This window comes from Trachemys scripta, chromosome 6 (genome assembly GCF_013100865.1).
Source record: "Trachemys scripta elegans isolate TJP31775 chromosome 6, CAS_Tse_1.0, whole genome shotgun sequence".
Classification (NCBI taxonomy): Eukaryota; Metazoa; Chordata; order Testudines; family Emydidae; genus Trachemys; species Trachemys scripta.
Genome location: NC_048303.1, coordinates 49,463,469 through 49,483,716, shown reverse-complemented (window position 1 = coordinate 49,483,716; position 20,248 = coordinate 49,463,469). Strand labels below are relative to the sequence as shown.

The 20,248-nt window shown below is 41.6% G+C and overlaps 1 protein-coding gene across 3 annotated transcripts in view; it reads left to right on the top strand.

The window, feature by feature from the left end:
• HAPLN1 (hyaluronan and proteoglycan link protein 1) overlaps nucleotides 1–19,082 on the top strand; it is a 91,211-nt gene extending 72,129 nt beyond the window's left edge. For all 3 annotated transcript variants that reach the window (XM_034774675.1, XM_034774676.1, XM_034774677.1), the window contains 2 exons: nucleotides 7,019–7,321; nucleotides 15,503–19,082. In XM_034774675.1, the coding sequence (XP_034630566.1) occupies nucleotides 7,019–7,321; nucleotides 15,503–15,792 (593 nt within the window). In that variant the 3' untranslated portion in view covers nucleotides 15,793–19,082. The remainder of the gene's footprint in view (nucleotides 1–7,018; nucleotides 7,322–15,502) is intronic.
• The last annotated feature ends 1,166 nt before the right edge of the window (nucleotides 19,083–20,248 follow it).

Below are 20,248 nucleotides of genomic sequence, written 5' to 3'. Positions count from 1 at the left end.
GTCTCCTCTGGCCTTAAATTCTATGAGTAACTGCTTTTGAAATAAATGGAATAGCATAGCTCAGTGGTTCCCAAACTTGTTCCGCCGCTTGTGCAGGGAAAGCCCCTGGTGGGCCGGGCCGGTTTGTGCATCTGCCACGTCCGCAGGTTTGGTCAATCGCGGCTCCCAGTAGCCGGGGTTCGCTGCTCCAGGCCAATGGGAGCTGCTGGAAGCAGCAGCCAGTACATCCCTTGGCCCGCGCCGCTTCTAGCAGCTCCCATTGGCCTGGAGCAGAGAACCGCGGCTACTGGGAGCCGCGATCGACCGAACCTGTGGACGCGGCAGGTACACAAACCGGCCCGGCCCACCAAGGGCTTTCCCCGCACAAGCAGCGGAACATGTTTGGGAACCACTGGCATTGCTAAATCTCCATACATCACACTGGAAATGTATTCATAAGAGTCTGGCTTTTAATACCCATTGAAATTGAAATATGGTTTATATTATATGCGATCTAGACTACTTCCAAAAGAAAAGTTTAGCATAGCTTCCAATGAATTCCCTTTCATGCAGTTCATAAAGCTTCTGCCTATTAACCAAACAAGTCCCACTTTGCATCTCTGCTGAGCTGTTATGCAAGTCAAATAAAGAATTCCATACATTTCGTTGCTGAGGTGAAAGGATCTGGCACACACTCTCCCACAAAACCTGCCAGGATTACAGGAGAGTGGAGCCACTTGATGAACTGGCTGCCCAATGATGGCTAGATCATCTGGGATCCCTGGAGCAGTGTGAGAAAACCCAGCACCCCAAAAAGTATAGCAGACTGGGAGACGGAGCTGGATTCTGAAGGAGAGAGAAGGAGTTTCTGTGTTCACTCTGAATTATAAAAACATGAAGTGGAAAATGCTGCTTAAGCCATCCAGTGTATCCCCCTGCCAGTGTAAGATTGCTCCCTGCAGTACAGTATATAGGGAGCTTTACTGTATCTGTGTTGACTCTGGCTACAGGAAGCCTTGCTTTTCTGTTTAGACTAGAACTAAAGGAAGACTATTTCTTTACTCTGGCTATGGACAGCCTCTCCACACTCCCACCCCCATCTGGGCTAACAGAATTTTGTGTTGTCTACTTCTGCCTGTAAATGATCACTCGTACAAGCTTACTGAATGCATATAATGGTCTCTCAGTAGATCCACTACTCCTATTAACTGCTGTCATAACAGTCCTATTTAAGGTTACTTTATTATGTAAGGTACAGTTGTGATGGTTTCAAGGGTGACTAGTGTAAACTGCCCTTCGTTACAATAAGAGCATGACACAGAAGGCTAATACTGGGTTTGTATTTAGAAATATTGTATTACATTAGAAGCACAAATATAATTGGCCTTCCCACGTCTCAAACAGGCCTGTCCATTTAAGATGGGATTTTGCAAAAGTTCCTTAGGCACCTAATTCCCACTGATTTTCAATAGGATTTGGGCATCCAGCTCCCATAAGCTTGATCAAAAATCCCATCCCTTAATACATGTGTAAATAAAGCATTTCTGAGCCAGAATAAAGAGTAAAAGTAATAGGCTTTCTTCTACTGGTATCTCGAGACCCCAGATGGAAGATGGGATTAAAGAAGGATGGAGGAATGTAGCCACCAGTTGAGTGTTGTGGTCAGTGGTCTTCAATGCACTGAGTTTAATAGGGGTTTGAATGTACATTGTGAATGTTTATGAGCCAAAGATCTGTCTGAATAGTACCAATATTCATATTATTGGGTGAATTTGATATTGCTCATCCCTAGCTAATTACAGCCCCCGCCCCCCTGAGAATCAGTAAGTGATTCAGCACTTTCCTAAGCTCACCATAGGCAGAAGTATTGCAGGAAATACAGTTCTGTATTGTAGTGTCACAGATTAGTCGGTGAACTTGCATATCATGTGAGCAACAGTACTTCTACACAAAAGGGGTGAATTTTATGGAGAGAAACTCAGCACTAAAGTCCAATCCTCAAAGGTATTTAGGCACCTCACTCCCATTAAAATAAATGGGAATTAGATGCCGGGATACTTTTAAGGAACTGAGCCCAACTGTGTTCCTTTTCCCTTTTTCTCTTTCTAAATATTTATTTGACTAAGCTTGCAGTAAAAGCCAAAGCCTGTGTTTGTGCACTAGGATGTGATCATTCAAACAAACACAGGTGTGTTTATTGAAATGTGCATTACTTCAAATAGTTGTCATGCTAAGTTTGTGGACTCATTCTAATTTCCGTTACAATCACCAGTTCTCAGGACTCTGATTTAATAAGTACAGAATCATAGAACAAGTGCAATTGTGGGTCTGTCATTCAATTACAAATATCTTCAACAGTGACCTGAAGTGGCCTTGGTTCTTCTTGATGTTCTTCTTCAGATGTAGCGCGAAGAAAAGCTGTTCTTTGAGAGTGTATATTTAAGTGAATTGAGTACTTATGAAAGGTGCTATATTGACAGTATTATAAACGGTGTTGTTGTAGCTGTGTCGCTCCCAGGATATTAGAAAGAGAAGGTGGATGAGGTAATAGCTTTTACTACACCAACTTGTGTTGGTGAGAGAGAGTTTGTAAGCTTGTCTCTCTCTAGTATTGTAAACGTAGAAACGGATTTCTAACCTGCTTCACCAAAGTGAAGAGTTGCACCACTGAGGTCAGTATAGGTACAGATTTGGGGCCCTGGCCTTCCACAAGTCATATCAATGTTCCTACAAGTTGGCATGATGAACTCCTAGAGCAGGGGTCGGCAACCTTTCAGAAGCGGTGTGCCGAGTCTTCATTTATTCACTCTAATTTAAGGTTTTGCATGCCAGTAATACATTTTAATGTTTTTTAGAGGGTCTCTCTCTATAAGTCTATATATTATATAACTAAACTAGTGTTGTATTGTAAAATAAACAAGGTTTTCAAAATGTTTAAGAAGCTTCATTTAAAATGAAATTAAAATGTTGATCTTATGCCACCGGCCCACTCAGCCCACTGAGTGGTTACCTACCTTCTCCCTGGTTCTGGCCATTCTCTTCCTCTGTCTGCACTGAGCTGAGGGTGGCAGTGCACTGAGCACAGGGCTGGGGGTGAAGGGTCGGGCCAGGAGCTAAAATGAAGAAGGGGGCTCAGGGTTGGGGCAGGAGGTTCGGGTGTGGGGCACTTACCTGGGCAGCTCCCATTTGGTGCGAGGGATGCAGATGGGAATGTGGGGGGGGGGTGCAGGAGCTCCCGTTTGGTGCTCCGGGTGGGGGTGGGGATGGGGATGTGGCGGGTGTATGGGGTGTGGGGGGGTTGGGGATGTGGGGTGGTGCAGGTGTCAGGGTTAGGGTTGTGGAGGTGGGATGAAGGAGTCAAGCAGAGGGCTGGGTGTGTATGAGGGAGGTACAGGGCTCAGGGCTGCGGTCTGGGGTGTGTGCGGGGTTCAGGGCAGAGTGTGCGTGGGGGGGGGGTCAGGGCTCAGGGGAGAGGGTTGGGTGACTGCCCCCCTAAGAACTCCTAACCCCCCAGCTCCTTGTCCCCTGACCACTCCCTCCAGAGACCCCCCACCCTAACTGCCCCCCCCGGACCCTCCTTGCTCCCTGTCCCCTGACTGCCCTGACCCCTATCCACCCCCCGCCCCCTGACAGACCCCGGGACTCCCATGCCCCATCCAACCCACCCTGTCCCCTGACTGCCCCCACACCCATCCCTTATCCAACCCCCCCCCAGCCCCGGACCCCTTACCATGAGGCTCCACGCACAGCTTGATAAGCTGCGCTGCGGGAGTGCGCAGCCTCGGCCCCCAGAGCTCTACACGCATGGCGGCAGGGCTCTGGGTGAGCGGGGAGCGTCTTTCCCTCCCCGCGGAGCCAAACACTACCCTGCGGGAGCGCGCAGCCCCAACCCCCAGAGCGCTGCGCGCACGACGGCAGAGCTCCAGGGGAGGGGAGAAGGTGCGGGAGGGGCCGGCAGCTTGCTGCGCTCCAGCCTAGGGTCGCGGACCCCGCGGCTTGCCGTGCTGGGAGAGTGGGGTCATTTGCCCACCCCATGCACACAGCTATGCTTCTGCTCCCTGCCCCCGTGGGGGGAGCGGAGGGCAGAGGAGAGCAGGCCGGGCTGGGCAGGATTTTTAATGGCACGCTGGAGTCCCGGCGGGCTCCAGCGTGCCATTAAAAATCAGCTCGCGTGCCGTCTTTGGCACGCATGCCATAGGTTGCCAACCCCTGTCCTTGAGGATTAAGGTAGACTGTTGCAAATAAACTTCCTACAAAGACGAATCCCTTGGTTGGGTGGTAGAAGCAACTGGCGGCATAGATAGTGTGGTCACCATGTTTTTTGTCTTGGAGTTACATTTGACATGGTGACATGGAAAAGAGGAGGGGGGAAGGGAAATCACAGTGCAGTTTTTCTTAGTGAATCAGGGGCAAGGCTAAAGATGAGAATTATCATGACCTCTACATTTGGTGGGGACATGCCAGTCTCTTACCAGCATCAGAGTTACATGGTATTTAAAGAGCCCAAAGAGGTATCCATAGACAGAAAAAGACAAATACACTAGGAACTGTCTTCTCTTTCCCCAAAGCCTAAATTGAATTTATTACTGTTATGGAGAGGAAATGTTATAGTCCTATAAGTCAGGAGTTTTTGATTCCATTTCCAGCTGTAGAAAAATGTAACCTTCAGGATGGTCTTTTGCTCCATCCAAAAATGTATGTAATGGATTGTCGTATAGAGATTGGTGACAGAACTGAAGCTAAAGATGCTGGGTAACTAACTAGTGCACAAAAGCGTAGTAAGAGTAGCTGCAGCAGTAGAGAGATTCGTAATACAGGTCATCCCTATCAATTCAACATTAAAAGCTATAGGGAAAGAAGGCACAGCAGTAGTAGATAACAATTAAATACAGGGTAAAGCGGAGCTACACAAAGCATGGATCACAGGACAAGTCCAGCCTAAACTGTCATGTAAATCACCCTTAGCCAGCCTCTCCCTGTAGCTGCAGAGGGAAGTCAGTTTAATCAATTGCAGGTTTTTATTGTAGATGAACTCTAACAAAAAGCAACTTCTAATCTGTTGAGGAAGCTACACCCACAAGCTAATATTACAATTGTATGCATATTTATGTGTTAAAACCTAGCCAAAATTATTAAATGTGAGTGGAAATATTAAGCATCTAAATCCATAGTTAGCCACTTAAATAAAATTATGTTTTACAGCAGCACACATTACCTAAAGGTCCTAAAATCACTTCAGCAATAGTCACGGGATGGTCTGAGTGCTCGGCCCCTCTGGAAATGAGGCTTTTTTTTCATGCCTGCTTGTGGACCTGACTTGGACTGTTGACATTTATATGCAGAATAGATACAATCCTTGTTTCTGGTAAATTGCCAGTGTTACCCTCAGTGGTTCATTCCTTGGGCATCCCTAGAGTAAAATTAATAACAAGACCAAGTGGAAAAAGAGATCCAGAATGAATTTAAACATGTAGAATATGTATACCTTATTATAGCATAGTTAATAACATATGTATTACCTTTATTTTCATAGTTTATAGTTCAGAATAGCTAATAACTGAAGCTTCCTAAACAAAAGAGGCTTGCGAAGGAGAAGAAAATTAGCAACTAGAATTCAAGAATAGGGAGAGAATAAAAAGAAAGGTAGATTTCTAGTTAATCTTGGTGCCTTTTGGCTCTTCTCCTAATGCTTCTTCTCATCCCCCACGTTCTCCCTGCCCTACTCTACTGTGTTCTACAGCTGAGCAGAAAACTTCAGCTCTGGATCTTGTTTGGATCAGGTATTTTGTTTCACCTTATAGAGCCTGGACTAACTTTGTCTGCCAAATTCAGATCTGAGTTAGGTTTTGAAACCCTAACAAAATCTGAGATGCTTTTGCTTCAGTTCTAGCTCTGCTCTTTGCTGAATTTTATCAGAGCCAGCTGGGAAGATCTCTTCTGAGATGGTGTTTGCCATGTCTCTCCTGTGTCCAGCTGTGATTTTTTTTTTTTTTTATTGAAGGACACCATGTAAACAAACAAACAAAAAAGTGCCAAGAGAAAAGTTACAGGGTAGAGTGGGGTGAATGAGTGTCATTAAATATTGCTGTTCAGACAATTCTAAAACTTCCCTCGGTTCATCTGTCTCTACTTAGATCCTCCTTCTTTTTAAACAAAAGTTATCTGTGTTGTATCCCTCTTCAAAGGCTAAGCAGATTGGTCCTCATGTGTTGTGAGGAAACATCCCACAACTTTGTATTCCCTGCACTTGGGCCAGCCACAATCTCTGCCCGCACTCCTCTGAATGCCCTCTGGCTATGCCCACTGTGCTGTTAGCCACCCAAAAGGGGACAGGGAGAAGATGGCACCCCAAATCCTCCACAATGGCTAGCAGAACTGTCTGGCTGTGCAGGAGAGCATGTGCTGCACCCTTTCTAAGGTGTAGTAGCAGAGATAGGGAAATGCCTCTCTGTGCTGCCTCCATGGAGGGGCTGTGCCTAAAAGCCACACTACAGCCGTTTAACAGGATCGGCTGACTATTCTTTTAAATGTTCCCTTAAACTAAACCCACTAAATATAATTCCTTGATTTTCCTTGCTTACTTTGACATTTTCCTTCTAAAGACCCCCAGTCCCTTAACCACTGCTGCTGCCTTCCTCTGACCTACCTGCAGTTTGTCTGCATGTGGTTGGTAGTAAGGTCCCCAGAACAGAATGCTGTCAGAATGTGCAAGGATGAGGTTCTGGTGTCAGTACAAAGGCTGCAGCTGAGAGCAGGAGACAGAACTGGTCAGGTTCCCGAAGGAAAGAGTGTGAGGCTATCAGACAAGGAAGCCTGACGTGTCAGGAGATAGTCAGACAACATTCTCTGACCAAACAGCTGACTTGCTAACAGAGAATTTTCCTAGAAATAAAACCATTAGTTGCAGTTGTATTATTTTGGCATCTCACATAGTTAACCATAAATTTGTCCTTTTGATACCAGTAAATGATATTTCTCTCTGTTGTGTTTTTTATATAGTTAAACAGCTAATAGCCTTCTTTCTTCCTTTCTGATACAGGTGTTGTATTCCCTTACTTTCCACGGCTGGGTCGCTACAACCTAAACTTCCACGAGGCTCAGCAAGCTTGTCTGGACCAAGATTCTGTTATCGCCTCCTTTGACCAATTGTATGAGGCGTGGAGGTCGGGGCTGGATTGGTGTAATGCAGGCTGGCTCAATGATGGATCAGTTCAGTACCCTATCACCAAACCCAGAGAGCCCTGCGGAGGAAAGAACACAGTGCCTGGAGTCAGGAATTATGGGTTCTGGGATAAAGATAAAAGCAGATATGATGTTTTCTGTTTTACATCAAACTTCAATGGTAAGAGTTTTGAATCACTTCTATCTTTAAGAAGGCCATTTCTGTGCTTCAGAAAAGAAACTAACTCCAAAGGTACTGAAAAGCAGCAAGAGATGTTTGATTTGTCAAAGTGCATGTTAGTTTTGGAAACTGTTATCATTGAATTTATGAGGAAATGAGTCTGGAGTGAAAAAAAGACAAATTTTGCCACTTTTTCATGTCTTCATTTTTAAAAGCAATAGTTCAGAATGAATTGCTGGCAGCACATTCATGTGTCTCTGTTTTCATTCCTAGAAATTTGTGCAGGTATGTTCCATATTGATACACTGCCTAGTTTATTTAAGTTAAAGCAATGGAGAAATCAGTGTTTCCTTTCATTGAGTTGCCCCTTTAAGTAAATAGTGAGGATATATTACAAGTTAAAAACCTACCAAAAGGTAAAAAACCCACAAGGAACAATTGTGATTAGGAATTCACTGTTCCTACATAACTTTAATGCCATTTTATACTCTCTAATAAAGTATCAGACAGTTCCATTTTGTATGGTAACCATCGTCTAACAAGGGCGTACCATATTTGACAGGGTAACAAGCCTTGTGGATAGGGGGAAAGCTGTAGAAATGGTATATCTTGACTTTATTAAGGCTTTTGATACTGTCTTGTATGACCTTCTCATAAACAAACTAGGGAAATACAACTTAGATGGCGCTACTCTGAGGTGGGCTAGTGAAGGCAGGGGGCTGGACTCAATGACCTTTCAAAGTCCCTTCCAGTTCTATGAGAGAGGTAGATCTCCATTTTTAAGAAATTACCTGTTATGATCTCTTATTGATGCCCTTTATAGGACCTGACCACTGTTCAATCCAGCTACACCCATTTCACTCTCAAAACATATTTTATTAGATTGTATAAATACAGGCTTGTGATGTGTAGTTATATAGGCAAAGTAAAACTCACACCTTCTGCAAGTCCTAATAATTTCTGACCATGGTTTATGCTCATACTGCATTTGGCTGCTGACAAACTCTCAGTGTTGACTTGTAATATTCTTAGGGCTAGCCCAATGGCTCGAACATTGTGGGGTGGAACTGCATGAGGAATGCTGGCTGAGAAGTGACTGAGATTCAGCCCTAGAAAGGACATTGAATGCAGTCCTCTGGTTGGATCATCATTGTCCCCAGTGTGAACTGGGAACTGATGGGTTGCACTATGAGAACACTGATCCATCAACCCCCCTCATCCAGTTTAGTCCTCTGTTATGCTGCAGCAGAATACTGTGCTCCAGTCTGGCTCCGTTCATCTCATGTCAAGTTGGTGATATACTACTATATTCAACCAATCGCACGGTAGCTGGAATGATCCAACCCACACTAATACCATGGCTCCCCCTGTTAAGCAACAGCACTCTTCCACATCTGCATTGCAAGGATGCCATAGGCAGAAGAGTTGAGAATCTCAGGGCAAACCCAAGCCTTCCACTGTACACAGGCCCCTTCAACCACCCGAAAGCGCACTTGTCATCGAAGCGCCCACTGCGGGCCCATTTGTCCTGCCCAGACTTCTCTGTGATGTCAAAGTGCTGTGAAGAATGAGCTGCAGCTGATGTCAGAAACTGTCCCTTATAATTGACCTGACCATACACATACCCAGCTTTGATTTGCCACCACAATAGTGAGCCATTCCAAACCAATTATGAATGGGCCAGAGCTAGTGTGTAGGCAGTCATCACACCTTGGACCAATAAGAGACCCCCACATGTGGTAGTGGCCAAAGACAGACAAAGTCTTACATTACTGTCTGCCCTCTGACCAGGTTTGATGGTCTCTGCAGTTCACTCATGTGGCTGCTGCAAATTGGCTTGGCAAGCACTGTTAAAAGAACTATGATTTACAAAAGCTCATAGTGGAACATTTTATAAATCTAAACAATAATCTTACACTAAGAGATTTTTAAAGCTGTATGGTTAGCCCTCAACGGTCAAGAAATACCAAAGTTAAAGATGTGCACAAAAACTTTACCTCTGCTCCTTTTTACATATACATTACAACAGTCTTTAATTAGGTGCTCAGATACTACAGGTCGTATATATGTATGTAGCTAGGTAACATGATCGCATACAATATATAATTTTTCTGCCTCCCTAAATACACGTATTTTTCATTCTTGTATGTTTACAATTAATTTCTTTCTACTAAGAAAAACTATTGGAAATGAATATGCACAGGGGAGCAGCATTAAAATTGCACTTGCAATCTTGGCATTTCCTGATGTCTGTGTGTCCCTGCAACTTTAATTGGACCCAGACCCTGTACTTTTTACTACCTAGTTAAGTTAGTCAAACATGTGCACATTGCACCTTTTTTTAAATTTAGCAGTCTTGCAAGAAACATGGAAAATGCAGTGTGCATTCTGTAGTAAGTGGTTATTAGAGGCAAAATCAAAACTAATTTATATCAGAGAGAGTTATACCTCTTTCCACTTTCAACCTCCAGCCGTTCCAGATGTTAATAAAAGTTCAGAAAGTGAAATATTTTCTTTTTGGTCCTTGTACTCAAAAACAGCTAAACTGTTTTTACTGAGATGCCCCAGTGAAAAAGTTACTTTTGAGCAGCTACATCTTCGGGGCTGAAATTTTTACTTTCAGGGTATGTTTTAGAAAGTTACGAGCTACTGAAAATAAGGATTAGGATGGAAACTATTCTGCAACCTTAGCTAGAGTATTTATTGCCAATCAGGGTTTCTCAAATTTCATTACACTGCAACCCTGTTCTGACAACAAAAATTACCACATGACACCAGGAGGTGGGACTAAAGTCTGAGCCTGCCCGAGCCCCAACATCCCAGGTGAGGGGAGGCCAAAGCCTTTCAGACCCAGACCAGTGGTCGGTAACCCTGAGCCCTGCCACCGAGGCCTGAAGCCCTCGTCTTTGTATCTGGGAGGTGGGACTCAGGCTTTGGCTTCAGCAAGTCTAATGCCAGCCCCATCAACCCCATTAAAATAGGGTCATGATCCACTTTGGAGTTCTGACCCAGTTTGAGAACTGCTGGATAGTAAAAGTCCTTTCTAGTCTAAGTACTAGATTAGTTTGAGTGGTTTGAATGGGATGCTGGACCCTTGTGTTGGTTCCAGGGTAGGTCTAAGAGGTGGAGGGTTGGGTGAAACTCAGCCCAGCAATCTCCTTTACTCCTATTACAGTTTTTCTGGAAATTCCCTGTGCAGTATCTGCTGCTTCATGCCCCGACCTTTAGAACATTCAGTGATTTGACAGTCAGGGCCGGCTCCAGCCACCAGCTCAGCAAGCAAGTGCTTGGGGCAGCAAGTTGGGCTCTTTAGCGGCAGGTCCCTCAGTCCCTCTCAGAGGGAAAGACCCGCCGCCGAAGAAGAAAGCTGTGCGGTGGAGCTGCCACCAAACGCGGCCTTTTTTTTTTTTTTTTTTTCCTCCCCGCGACTCGGGGATGGATGTGAGGAGGAAAATGGTGATTTTTAATATTTTGAAAATCAATTAAACTTGAACAGAATTTTATAAGACAAAAGAAAATATATATTAACAGCTTGCTCCTGCCAAATTTCAAAGGCCTGCTGCAAATAATTATGGTTTTAATGCTTCTCAAAAAAACAGAAAAAAAAAAAAAAGTCACATGTATTCTTTATAGTGGAAAGCAACTTGAGTTGCTGAGTACCTAGCTGCTGCTAGGTACAGAGGGTTAGTACTAGTTTCCTCTATAAAATATAGATGAAGTTTGAGTGGGGTTTGCTTTACTCGTTCTGCTCATTAATATGCATTTTGTTACATGCTTTGCATACTGAACAGCACCATATAATTGATTTTTTAAATTTGTTCTAACAGAGTAAAATCACAAATCTCTTGTGTTAAGTTACAAAATGCACTTTTACAAAAAATCTCATTTAATTTATTCAGTGTAGCAGCAAGCCAGTCATATCAATGTTGGAGGCCACAAACATCACACGTTAAGCCACCATCTTCCATTTAATGAAAGAAATGCACAATGCATAAGCCTTTTCTGGGTTATATATTTGTATTGCTCATTTTACCCTTGCAGGAAAATAGGAGACGAAGTAATGAGTCATTGTTTCTCTGAGTGAGAGACCAAAGAAAATGAGAAAATACAACAATAATATTAAAAATAAACTGGATTCAAAAAGTCAGTGAATTAATTAGCCTATGGAATGGAGTTTGCTAATCACCAGCCTCACTGCTGAAAGCTGGTGCAATGAGGACCTTTGAAGGAACGTCCCTTTTCTAAAGTGGCAGAATAAAGTCAAGTTACTGTAGTTCCCCAACATAGGGCAAAATAGATGCCAAACCTAATAAGTAACTATCCCATTTAATGCGTGAGGAAGCGTTTCACTTCTGAGGCTTTTAACAACGCTGAAGAATAGTGGCTTTGATCAACAATTCACCTTGGCTATTAAGACGTTCTGAACTTGAGTCTTAACTTGAGCAGATGATGGGCTCTACACATTGTGCGAATGCCAGCAGCCTTCGGGATACATCCAAGAATATGTAAAACTCCCATGTTTTACTGTCAAATTGCCATCTGACACTGGAGAACAGTTTACTTTTCCACAAACACACAATGATGTGATTAGTTGGGTTGGGTCACAGTAAAGGCAGTATTGCCAACGTGTGATTTTATCTTGACTAGCAGTTTTAGGGTGGTTTTTATAACGTGTCATATGTGCTGTCTGTGAATGCCTCAAGGTGAAGGACGTAGACCAGCCCTGCCATCCATGTGGGAGCAGGGTTGCACTGGAGGGCGAATTCAGGGAAAAGTTGCTGCTAGGTACAGAGCCCAGCAGCAACGCTTCCTGCTCCTTTGGAACGTCTCCTCTGGTTTTGGACACTGTGGAGGCAGCAGGAGGCACCGATCGATCAAGGTGACATGCATAGGCAGAAGAGTAGAGGAGTTAAAAAGTCAAAAGATAGATCAAAAATCATGTTACTGCCTCAAAATCGTATGATTTTAAAAAATAGACTAAAAAAGTCTATTTTTTAAAATCATACGATTTTGAGGCAGTAACATGATTTTTGATCTCTTATGGTTGGCAGTACTGTGAGAGGGTTTTTTTTTTTTTTTTTTTTTTAATTTCCTAAATCACTTATTACATGTCTGTGGTGTAGTGACAAAAACGATATGGCTTTAGCCTTCAGTTATTCAATTACTCCAGGCAAGAACCTTACACACAGGTTTGCCAACCCTGCAGAATTGTCCTGGAGTCTCCAGGAATTAAATATTATGTCACGTGATGAAACTTCCAAGAACATGACCAATTAAAATTGGCAACCTTTTTTTCCACTGGTCTGTATACTCCATTATGTCTTCCATTCCCTCCTCCCCACCAACTTTACTTATAGCAGAATTCTACTCATTTTAAAGCAGTTGGAGCAAACAAAAGGTCTCTGGTTGCCATTGGAAAAGTATAACAAAGAAACATGCAAGAGGTTACACTCAGAAGACTGTAAGGATCAATGACCAGGATTGTCAGTATGACGTGAAGGAATTCTACAGACAAGTGGTTTCACAGCTATCACAAGGCAAAGTTTTCCCCATTGCTCAGGATCTATTCAAGAGCCTCTACACCAATGAATTCCCCTGCACCCCCAAACACCTCTCTGTACCACTTAAACTCCAGGTTCAGAGGGCCTTCTGTAGTACCTCTTTGTTAGTGTGCATTTCATGTCTATTGCACAGCAAACAAAAAAATGGGAGTGAAGGAAGAGGAAAATAAGGAATTAACAGACAAGTTCTCAGCTTTTTCACAAGTGCAAGGTGAAAGTTTCTACTACCACATCGTAGTATTAGAAAGAGAAAAATGTTGTTCTAGCCAAAGAATGGTCAGGCATCACTTCACACTTACATCCTCTTGATATTTGGGGATGAGATTACACCAAATTGAAGTAGCTGTTCACATATTGTCTGTACACATTGTAAAGTTTAACAGTGTTTTATTTACTGCCTGGAAATCCTCTTCTCAAGGGGGCTAGCAGATGTGCACAGAGTTTATTGGTTATTTTTTAATTTAACAAAATAGTCTGGATACAGATGAACTTTTTATGCACAACATTTACTATTAGCAATGGCCTATTTAAGGAATGGGCATATTAAGAGTGCTGATATTACGGAGGCCATGGGTCAAGTGCACAACCTTATTGCAAATCCATGGGAAATTACCTTTCCATTGACACATGGCTTGACTAGCTGCTAATAAACTGGGATTTGCAGCCCATCGGGCAAATCTGAAAGCCCATTCACTCTACAGCAAACTACCTTTGACAGAGTATGAAGAGTCTGTATCCAGTCATAGAAACCTTCTACGTTAGCAAATATTATAAAATGGTTTCAACTGCATTGAAACATAAGAAAGCATGTGCTTTTCTAAATAGATATATTACCCAATATCACCATTACACTTCTATTGAAATGCCATTTGGAAAGTTCTTAGCGATACCTCTCAGTGAATTACAACAGATCTGTGAAAACAAAAATGAAACAAAGGAAAAGTTCTGTTACTGACTCAACAGGCCACAAAAGTTTTTGCTTTGTTAGGATTTGTGCTCTGATATAAACAAGTCCTAATATAAAAAGGTGCAAGCCTAAAAATGGAGCTATTCCCAATTTCCACATATATTCCATTCAATCTGGCACTCCTTAATTAGGCAACAAGCCCTTTTGGGTAGTTGACGCCAAAGGGACAGATCCTTTCCCCTGAGAAAGTCATTTGAAAGGGGGCAGAGATAGTTCTCACAAGGAGGGAAAAACAACAATAATCTGGTATACTCTTTAATAAGGAAACATAATATTTCCTTCTGGAATTAAAACAAGAGGGCCCCATACAAAAATTACCTCATTTCTTATATAAATTGTCCACAGGCAATGCGTCAGTTTGAAAGCCTGCCATGCTTATTTGGGAATTGTTAGCCTATCAGCTGACTGCAGTTCCACCTAGCAGTTTCTTAACTGTCAGTCCAATAATGATAAATAATCCTGAAGATATTGAATAAAAGGAATACAATTAATTTAAGTGATACCTTTCCTTGATGGATGAAATTAATGTTTATATTGTTGTTGCTTACAACTTAACAAAAGAGATTCCCCCCTTAGTTTACTAGTGACATATATTTGTATTACCTTAGACAGAGACAGTTTTCCTCAGAGTGCTATCAGTGTTATAGCATTCTATGGTGAGAACATACCCTGTGAAGCCTAAAAAGAAACAGTAAATGTTTTTGACTGTTGTAGTAGACCAAAAACCTGCCTGTCATAAGTTTTCCTTACAAGCTCAAACTTTGCTTCTCTGAAGTTGTGCACTATTTCAGCCTTCTTACAGCAAGACTTGAAATGGTGCTTCTACTTCATCAGGAACATTGAGTCTGCCATATCAAGGAATGGTTCTTTCTGTAATGAATTAATAAAACTGCATCTGTTAGGCCTAGTCACCTTTACCTAAATACGATCACAGGTCAGATCTAAACATATCAATCTGTTTGTGACAAGAAAATGGAACATCATGATGGGTTTAATTTAATTTGCAATGTAGATTGCAAAACCATCATAATGTAAGCACTGAACTAATGTTTCATCCCCATGAATAAACTAGAGATGTATGAATCTTGTATAGTCTGAAATGTATAAGCTGCTAACTATTTTCTGGGACTTCAGTAGTCCTATGTGGGTATACACATAGGTTTGCTTGTATGAATTCAGTTGCAGGACTGGGGGCCTACTTTGAATTCCTGAACTTCCACCCATGCGCACACACCTTTTCCTCCACATTTTCTCCCTGTGCTTTGCAGTAGGAATAGAAATGTATCTAGCACAGCACAGAACTTCCACTCTCTTCTCACTCTAATGCCAAGTTGGCATACATGGATAACCTATAGATTGGGTGGAGGGGGGGGAAGGGTTTGGAGGAAAAAGGGTTCAACAGAAAATGTCCGTCTTCCTCCCCCTGCTCTGTTCCTTCAGATTCCCCCTAACCAGAATGTGAACTTAATGTATTTGAGTCTATTAAGTCCCAATTTTGAAAGAACGAAGTGGGTTTGAATCAAGTTCCCAGCACTAGAACAAACAGATTGTTGATATTCTACATTTTTGTATGATTTTATAGTGAAGACTATTTTTATAGAATTTCTTAATCATTTCATGTGGCTGACAACTTACCTTCTCTCTTTCCATTAGGCCGTTTTTACTACCTAATACACCCAACCAAGTTGACCTATGATGAAGCTGTGCAGGCCTGCCTCAAGGATGGATCCCAGATTGCTAAAGTAGGCCAGATATTTGCTGCCTGGAAACTTCTAGGTTATGATCGCTGTGATGCCGGCTGGTTGGCTGATGGCAGTGTCCGCTACCCAATCTCCAGGCCAAGAAGACGCTGCAGTCCTGATGAAGCAGCAGTGCGCTTTGTAGGCTTCCCAGATAAAAAACACAAGCTATATGGTGTCTACTGTTTCAGGGTGTACAACTGAAAGTACCTAGAGCACAACAATTTTAAATTCATTAAGAACATGTGAAAGATTTCTTTTCAATACGAACTCATGCAAGTTACCAAAACTGTGATAAACCTTTTTTACTTACTGTAAAGAGTCATTTTCATAAGTCCAACCCTTTAATTTGGTTTTGTTTTGTTAATTCAACAGATATTTTAAATTAATATAATTGAATGAAAGCTCTAGGTAAGGAAGCTTTAGAGCCAAACTCTTTAAGCCACACCATCCCAACGAAATATATTTTTCATGAATGGGGCATGCAATAGCTTGACAATTGCTAGGACTAAATTAAGGACTGTAAGGCTACTCAAAGCAGAAGCTTTTACAAGCACAAATTTTACACATTTGTACCATTTTGAGATGCACTACAAAAATAAAATTAGATCTGCAGTTTTGAAATACGGTAATTTTTTCTTAACAGGTTCAGTGAGGTTTTGCAAAATAAAAAAAAAAAAATATTTTCACAGGGGGACAATATATACAGTTTGATGAAAACAGCAACTCAAACAGTCCACAAAATAAGACTTGTTTTACCATTTAAAATCTTGCCTTTCAGAAAAATAAGCTCATACATGAGCCAATGCATAGCAAAAAGCACAACTAGATCTCCTGAACATTTCAATTGTGGTTTTTATTGTGTGTAAAACATTGATGAGTGGGTGAATAATTAACTAATGAGTGAACCCTACTTTCTTCTTAATTCAAACTGAAGATGCCTGAGAAGTGTTGTATTACCTTTGAGTAGCTTTACTGAGTTATTTTTAAACTCTAAAGGCCATTTGCTAAGCAGCATTTAGCATCTACTCAGGGCAGTTGTATAGATGAACTGCTGGACAGACAAATTGTAAAATTTAGCAGCTTGATTTTATGTTAGCCTTTAAAACGTTATTGTCTTTATAAAAACAACAAATATTTCTCTGTTATTTACACATCATGAAAGAAACATTTGGAAAAACACATTACAAATCAATACAGTCTCTACAATGAGAAAGAAAAATCTAGTCCCAACAAGCAAAGATAAAAAACAAAACAACCCCACCATATTTCCTGTTTGTATGCATACTTACGCCCAATTTATATCCCAATACAAATATTACTGTTTCTAAATCCATTAAAGAAAAATAATAAATGTGGTCAATCCTAAAATCAGGTGGAATTGATCATTGTTAAGATTAATGGAAAACTCTAGAAATTGTTATTAATTTCACCACAATCTGCAGAGGTCTGCATGGGAGACATTTATCTTTGTCTTCCAGTATCACAGAAAGAAAGCACTATGCACAGTGCATGGAGTTTCCTGAGGGGCTTGGGCACCAATTCTCATTAAATTAATACCCAGTTCCTCTGAATTTGATATCGGAGGCCAAGATTTTCAAGAGTGACTATTGATTTTTGAATGCTTCAATTCTGGGTGCCCAACTTCAGACACCTGAAAGCAGCCTAGTTTTCAAAGAGTGGGTGGCTCAACACTTTCTGAAAATCAGACCTTAAAGGTATTTCAAGTTGGGCACCCAAAAATTGGGCCACCCAAAATTACTAGTCATTGTTGAAAATCTTGACCTCTGCAAATCCGTTAGACAACTTTGAAATTCCCACCCGTATTAGTATCGCTATTAAAAACAAAGCAAATGTAGAAGTCTATTTTCCTACACCATGTTTTCTGACTATGAAGATTTCAGAGGACCAATATTTGTATTAAATGAAGTTTTACAGTTTCCATAGCTAAATGAAATATAGTGGTATTATCCCAGTACAACACAGCTGGTATGCTTTCATGAATGTTTTTGTGTAGATTTTCCCCCCACAGATATGAGTAAATAAATCTATGATTCCTGAAATGATTGTGGTTCAATTTTAAATGCATGGCAGGATTGTAGTAGAAAGATATTGAATTGGTGAACATGTTGCCATTCCCAACAAGTGCAGAAGGCAAAATTCCTTCCTGGTGAGACCTTTGTGAAATATGGATATTGGCTCATACTTTCCAGGTGAAACAATGTCATTGAAAAGAAAACTATAATAATATTTACTTCCATAAGAGCCAGGGTTTCTGGCAACTCAAGCACAATGTAATCATAAGTGATTATAACATATGCACAATTAAAAGGCCAAAGCATACTTCCCTGTAGCCACACACTCCCAATTCCTTTCCCTTCAGAAGGAGGGCTCAGTTACTTTCAAAAGTATCCCTTCCCCTCCCCCCACATACACACCTCACACACATCCTCACCCCTCCTCACCACTATTTCTCTTTCTCTCTCTCTCTGCAAAGACTTTTCTGAAGGGTCTGAGGTACATCCAGGGGAAGGAGTTGGAGAATGGTTGGGCCGGTGAAGGTGTGGGCAGGACAGGGACCGGAGTAAGACCAAAGGGATGCAGATCATCCCCCTTCCAACCCATGGAAAGTAGACCATAGAAAACGTGGCCATATCTTTTCTGCACAGTCCCCTCAATAGTCCTGAGAGCAGCAAAAGCCAGAGGAAGTCACTCTTAACATGGTTCCAGTTCCCAACCAAATTGTTAGTCCACTTGGAGTGATGTAAAGCCACAGAACCTTCATAAAAGTGACCCTGTCCTCCTGCGTGATCCTTCACATTTGGGGGATGTTCATGACTCTTTCATAGGGAGACAACTCACCAGACAGCTTTCTGCTGAAGTCATCTCAGCAACCTCTTTTTCCAGAGCCCTTTCCCACAGATTTCTTATTTTGGAGAAAGAGAATCTGGCCAAGGTTTCTAACTGCAGAAATGTGAACATCCAAGTCTAGATCCTTAGGTCAGGCCAAGATGCATTTGGATCCACACCCAAGTTGGGCAAGTCAGCTTTATAACACCTTTGCAGCTCCCTGATTCTGAAGCTAGCCAGCCTCCACCATAAGTTAGATTCAGGGCTATTCTAGTTTGTGCCCCACTACCCAAGCAGCCTTTCTGACAGCCAGAATGCAGCAGCACATACATCCATGGCCAGGCTCTGTACATAAGGCGCTATGATGCAGCTGGTGGCTAAGCTGGTTCTATGCCAACCAGATATTCCCCCTACAATAAGGAAATAGCTAGGTGGACAGATCCTCAAGTTTTGCAGCACAAAGGAGTCATAGCACAGAGGAATTGGGACCCTGGAATGACAATGAGCTGTAATATGATCACTGTTGGCCAAATTCTACCGTTCATTTACACCTGTGAAACCCCACAGAATATATTCGTGGTCAGGAATCAAACTCAGACCCACAGCATTGTGAAGGTCTGTGTGCGAAGTTTATTATATTATTTAAAGAAGTATTCTAATTGAATAAGGCTAGTCTTAGCTCACCAGAGATATAATTATATCTATTTATCATTATAACAGATAACGTTGGGATAGTTTGCTGGGAGCACAAAAGTATGAAGCAGAAATTAACTACACTGTAAGCAGTTTTAAAGAGAAAAGCATCCAATTATGTGTGAAATGGGCATAAATGAATAGACAAGAATTATATTTATTTTTTACAGCTACAGACGTAGCTCCATTTCACTTTTATAATGTCAAAGTTAGAAAACAGCCTTAACTTTTGAATATGTTTGCTAGGTGCTTGGATCATATCTGAAGAGGATGCGTAAGACCTGTTAAAAATCTGTGCTATTTTCTGTTCTTGAGGATATAAAACCTTCATCATAAGAATGAATTCATGTGCTGTGTTATTATCTTGTATTTCATAATGTATCTGAATTTTAATGCCCATGAATGACAATTAAATCACACTCTTTTCAATATGATGATTTCTTTTTATTGACTGGCCCTTCTTTTCTTTCCCAGAGAAGACAATGAGAAAAATAAAAGATTAAGAGTATGAAAGCACTTAATCTGCCAGAGTAAATAGAAAGTTGTCACAGGTATAGACATGGCCAAAAAAGCACCAGTCTACTCTCTCGATGTAAGTTATAACCAAAAGAAGAAACAATGTGCCTTTAGTGAGCACAAAGAATTGTTACTTTAAAAATGCAGCCAAGTAAAGATTTCCAAGGTCAGGAACCAATCTGTATTCATTTAAAATACTGGGCCAGATTCGCAGCTGTAGCTCCACTGTCTTCTATGGAGCAGTGCTGATATAGCCCCGCTGAGGCTGCTTGTGAAACTGTGTGAGCTGAAAAGACACTCTGCTTTGTTCAGAACTGTCCTGGCGGTTGGATGACTAACCTAATTCAGTTTTAAAAAAAAAAGAAACATGTTTACCGAAAGAGAAGAGGGCAAATACCTAACATAACTCACATGCTAGTTTAAGATTAACAATACATTATTTTCTAACAATTTATTTAAACCAGTGTCTTGATGAAACCATCTTAGACTTTATGGGCTGGGCAGTAGAGCCACACCATCCACACTAGTCTACTTACATTGACACTGACAGGTTGCATTGAGTGACATCCCAACAGGCAACAAATGAGAAATTGTACCTATG